The following is a 5,381-nucleotide window of genomic DNA, read 5'->3' on the forward strand; positions in this document are numbered from 1 at the left end:
GCATGAAGAATAAACAGATTCCAGAGTATTAATAGAATACATTTCCCTCTCAGAAGATATATACAAAAAGAAGTTTTCATAAAAAAGAATGAACTAATTAGATTATAAACATGGACCAAAAAAATTATGAACATCAAAAGAGTTTGCTAGCGAATTCATCTACTTCGATTCCGTATATACGAGAAGATGAAGAATTTTGGGCAAGTTCTCTAAGCTCTGATAAGCTTCTTCCAAGCTGTAAAGCCATCTTCATTTCAAACATTTGTCCATCTTCTCTTCTGTCAAAATCTGTTTCTTCTAATGAAGACTCGATTGATTCCTCCATAAGTGAGAAGAATCCAGCGCAGTTTCTATACATTTCAACCACCATACCAACCTGGCCAGCATGCTCAAACGTATTAACTGTGGTAGCTAATGCACCTGCAGCCACTGCAACTATTGCCGCCCAAGAACCGTTACCCACAAATGCAGACCCAGCAGCTGCAATGCCTGTGAGCAATGGACCTGAGATGGCTAAAATCTTGTTTATCTTCAGTGCCAAGTTTCCTAGCCTCATATAATCTTCTGTATCTTTTCCTTTTATCACTTCAATAACCTCCCTCATCTCCGCTTCCAGCTCCTCACTCCATTCATTCTTTCCAGGTCTTTTGCTTTTTCTTTGGAAGTCATGAGATTTGGGCCACCAAACAGCAGGCTCAAATTTTGCAGGAAACTTTTCAATCATTTTCCCCAGCAAAGGAAGTGGGTAAGCTTTGTCAAGAGCCAATACATTGTCCATTGCATCCTTCACGTCCAACTCAGCAGGATCATAAAGAGCAAGTGTCGTTTGTATTTGGCTCTGAAGCTGCCTAAACAATTTTGTAGCATTACGTTGCTCTTCTGCAAGCTGTGAGGGCTGTATTTTGTTCATTATATATAACATGCCTGTGGCTGCAGTGAACAAGAGTGTTGACGACAGCCTCAATGCCAAAAGAGGAGCTCCTGCCCCACCAGTTGCTGCAACACCAGCCATGGTTGTAGCTGTGAGAGTGATCATGTTAATGGAGTTCAAAAGAAGTTCATTCCAATTGTCACGTTGCTCGCCAACGTTTTTATGCATCTCAGCCCTATCAGCAACAGTCTCTAAGATGGCATAAAGCTGGGAAATTTCCTTAGCAGAAGCAGCAGGGGAATTGATGAAAGGTTCATCTATTGTTGTGGTAGCGGCATTCTTTTCTAATGGGACGGTGTTTGAGAAGGAACCTCTTAAAATCATTTCCTTAATCGAATTTCTAGGTAGTGGGAAACGGATTTTAGGAAGTTTAGGGACAGAAATAGCAGCATTGATTCTTTTTGAAGAACTAGTACTTGATGAGGAAGAGAATAGAAGACCTGAAGTTTGTAGGGAAGCCATGAATGGTTTTCTTTTAGTTTTCTTGTGTGCTTTAATTTTATTCTGTACGTAGCTGATAATGGAGGTGGAGAGACACAAAGGGAACCTATTTATAACTCATAGCACGGGATAGTTTCGTACTACCAAATATATAAGCGAAGAGAAGAGAAGGGTGTTGAAAATTTGAAAATATGGGCTGCTTGATCAAGCTGACTAATGAATTTGACTGGACTCGTTCCTTCCTCATTTTCATGTTAAATCAGTTTCAGGGTATAATTTTTCAAAAGCTTGGGTTCGATTGGATTGTATTATATTTTTTTTTAAGTAGAGAAATTTTATTATAGAAAGAAGTCAGGAAAAATTTAGTATATAATACTAATTTAAACCCTGCCTAATAGATCTCCCTAATAAATTGTATGATATGTTAATTAATAGAATTTTCTTTAATCTAATTTATCACAAATTAAATATTGTTTCATCAAATATTTTATATTTTCAATCATAAAATATAAAATAAATAAAATTCATACATAATGAATTAGGTCATCATGCATAATCATCTCCCATTTCATTGCTGTTTCCTATCGATCCCCACAGGGCATAAGTTGAGATGGTCTTAACCCTTACGGCTGCCTTGCGTTGGATAAAACTACAGAATTTTGCAATTTTTTGAATTCCTAGTACGTACGTAGTCTATGGCTTCTTTATCAAGAAATCAAAGCTTCTTTGTTTTTATTAGATAATTATTTTTAAAGATAGAATACACGCACACGTATAAATTAATGGCGGGAATTGACTATTATTAAAACCATAATAATTTTAATAGAGTCATAATTCTCATATAATCCACACTCACGCACACTCAACCTACTGGTAGATGGGTTTGTCTCGATTTTTTTATCTCAGACTTACGCACATCGACTCTCTTCTCAGTTTTTTGTCTTTATTTTGTCAGAGATAATACACACATACACACATGATAGTGACGAAAATGAATCATTATTAAAATTATGACAATTTTAACCGAATATTTATTCTTATATAACTTATACTCACGTACATTTCATAACCGATGTGAAATCCCTAAGAACATTTTATTAAATAATTGAAAAGATAAAATGTCAAATAGAAAAAATATATTTATTTAATTTTAATTTTTACCCACTTTCATTGCATTCTTGGCCATGAAACATTAATGTTAGTCTTGAATCATTAATGAAATATATTCTTCGCTTTGAATAGTTCAAAAGATGAGTTAAAATTTGTGCCCATTTGATATTGCTATTGCTAAATAATCAAATCCAAGATCTTAATTACTTCTATTTTTCTTTTTCTTGTTTAGTAGTAATAATTATTTTGCACGAGCAAAAATTCTTAATTATCTATATTAAATCGATTCAAAATATAAAAATGTAAGATACATATATTTAATAAATAATTCGTATCATATGTCTTAAATTTGAATCAGATTAACAGGTCACACTAATTTCGGAAAATTCAATCCATGTATATATGATCAATGGCAAGTTTGTAAATGCAATAGTTATCTCGTATGGTTTTTTTAATGGTATTAATTTTAATGTACTTAAGCTGATTTGAAAACAAAAATGAATAAAGGTTAAATAATATAAAAAAAACAAAATTTTAAAAACTTTTTTCAATTATAAACTTATTTTTAGAAAAAAAATTATAAGATAATTTACTAATTTTACAAAATAAATTGTCAACACAATAAATTTCTAATATCATTAAATTAAATTTATTATTGTTAATTCTAAATAAAATTAAGAAAAATAAATAATACAAAAACATGGGAGGAAATTTATTTTATTTTAATTTAACCTTTTTTCGCATTAAACATTTACTAAAGAAAAAAAAAATTAATGTTCCTCGAATCAATAATTTGATGGTTGAGCGCTTACTTTAAATAAAGCATATGAAGACCATAAGATGAATTTAATTTTTAAAATAAAAAAAGAAAAATTTTAAAAGTATTTAGGTTAATTTTAACTGATAAATTATCAAATACATTAAGAATAATATTCTTATTTATATAAATTTAAATCTTATTTTTTATAATTTATTAAAAAATTATATATATATAAATATAAAAAGTATTAAAATTTATTTCTGATGCGACCCATTAATTAGTCATCACAATAAGCCATATCCAAAACGAAGTGAAGAAAGAAATGTACATTGTTCTATTATTAAAAAAAAAAAGTAAATATAACTAATAAAATTCAATTATTTCAATAAGGGTAAGTTTAATTTAATTTTATTTTTTGTTAATTAATTCTAAAAAATTTTGATTTTCTCTTATTAATTTAATTTTCTTTAATTTGGTAAATAAAACAATTAAATTTTTATTAATTAATAGATTAATAATATATTATTTATAATTATTATTTTTATAATTTTATAATAATACTAATTGTAATTATTTTTTTACTCACAATAAATCATATTATCATCTTTTATAAATAAAATTTATAAATATATTTTTATTAATAATTAATTAATTAATAATATATAATATATATTATATTTTTTGCTTAATTCAATTATAATCGATAATTAACTAAATTTTTTGCGAAGGAGGTTAGTCAGTCCTACATAGTTTGATGAATTACTGTCATATATGCTTCAATAAGAAGGGATAAATTGGGACATTAAAGGCCTTAAAATAAGTTAATGCTCCTCAAGTTCAATAAGGTTATCCTTAATCTGTAGTCAACCATTATGTATCATCAGTCATCTCAGTCCAAATGCTTCAGCCTTAGTTTGAATCTGAAAGATCTATAAAGGGAAGTCATCTCAGTCCTACATAGTTTGATGCATTAAGGTTTTTCTTTGTCTACATTTCTTTTGTAATTTTCTCAACTTTCTGTATCCCTTTTTTATATTTCATCACTAAAGACTTATTTATGGCTATTAAGCAAGTAATATCTATCATGATTATAAGTTATTAGCTCATTATGAAAACTGATGACAGTCTAAGATGCAGAACTGTGTGGTGTCTATCCCGTGGTGCAGGTTGATGAATGTTTTCTGTGGTTGAGCATCATATTCTTCACAATCTTGTGTACACCACAACCAACTATAGTCAGATGGTCATCTACACCTCCAGTAGCAGATGAAGTACTGCTTCAGTGGAAATGTTTTTGTGCTCTAATTGCAAATGCATACTATATGAGGGGAATGGCGTGGTGAGGCCCTTTTCATTTCATTGTGGCTGTTTTTCCAGTTGTTGGTAGAAGACTATTTGATATCAAGCATAGATGCAGTTTATAACTAGCATTCTTTAACTAGCATAATGCCCATGGATAATTTATAATTTTTATTTTTTAATTTAAATTTTAATTATTTTTTAAATAAGATAAATTATTAATATTAAATTAATTCTAAATTAAAATTTATCTCTTATTTAATTTAATTTGAATAAATTTTTATCTATTATAATAATAAATTTTTAATTAATTTATAGTGTAATTAATTAAAATACTTATTTATTTTTTTTATACATATATTAATAGTGATTTCTATGGTTATTTCGTTTAAAATGTAACAAAAATACTTTATTCAAAAAATAATTTAAATATTATAAAATTTTTATATTTTATTTCATAATTTATATAAACTGATGTTTATTTTTTATAAATTACAAAAAATACCTTAGATTAATGAGAAAATAATATTATTTTAAAAATATATAAATATAATATTATTTATTAATATAATAAAAAATATTAAATTATTAATAATGAATTGAATTATTTAATTTTAATAATAATGAAAATATATAACTTTATTATTAATTAAAAATAACATTCTATTATATTATTTTTTAAAAATATTATATCTAAGTGTAAATTTTTTTTATTAATATGATATATTTTTTATAAAATAATTCTTTGACAAATATATTATCACTTCATATAAATTTATGATAATAAAATAAATACATTTTATAAAAATTAAAATTTTAAAATATTATCATTTTCTATTA

The 5,381-nt window shown here is 27.0% G+C and overlaps 1 protein-coding gene across 1 annotated transcript; it reads right to left on the minus strand.

Moving 5' to 3' along the window:
* On the minus strand, positions 1-1,457 carry LOC110655970 (probable F-box protein At4g22030). Its single transcript, XM_058129508.1, has one exon. The coding sequence runs from the start codon at positions 1,391-1,393 to the stop codon at positions 134-136; it is 1,260 nt and encodes a 419-aa protein (XP_057985491.1). The 5' UTR covers positions 1,394-1,457; the 3' UTR covers positions 1-133.
* Between the last annotated feature and the right edge of the window lie 3,924 nt (positions 1,458-5,381).

Source organism: Hevea brasiliensis, chromosome 11, assembly GCF_030052815.1.
Source record: "Hevea brasiliensis isolate MT/VB/25A 57/8 chromosome 11, ASM3005281v1, whole genome shotgun sequence".
Taxonomy (NCBI): domain Eukaryota; kingdom Viridiplantae; phylum Streptophyta; class Magnoliopsida; order Malpighiales; family Euphorbiaceae; genus Hevea; species Hevea brasiliensis.

What these genes read in the sequence shown, in the direction of transcription:
- LOC110655970 (XM_058129508.1), bottom strand. Translation starts at nt 1,393, where the DNA reads ATGGCTTCCCTACAAACTTCAGGTCTTCTATTCTCTTCCTCATCAAGT.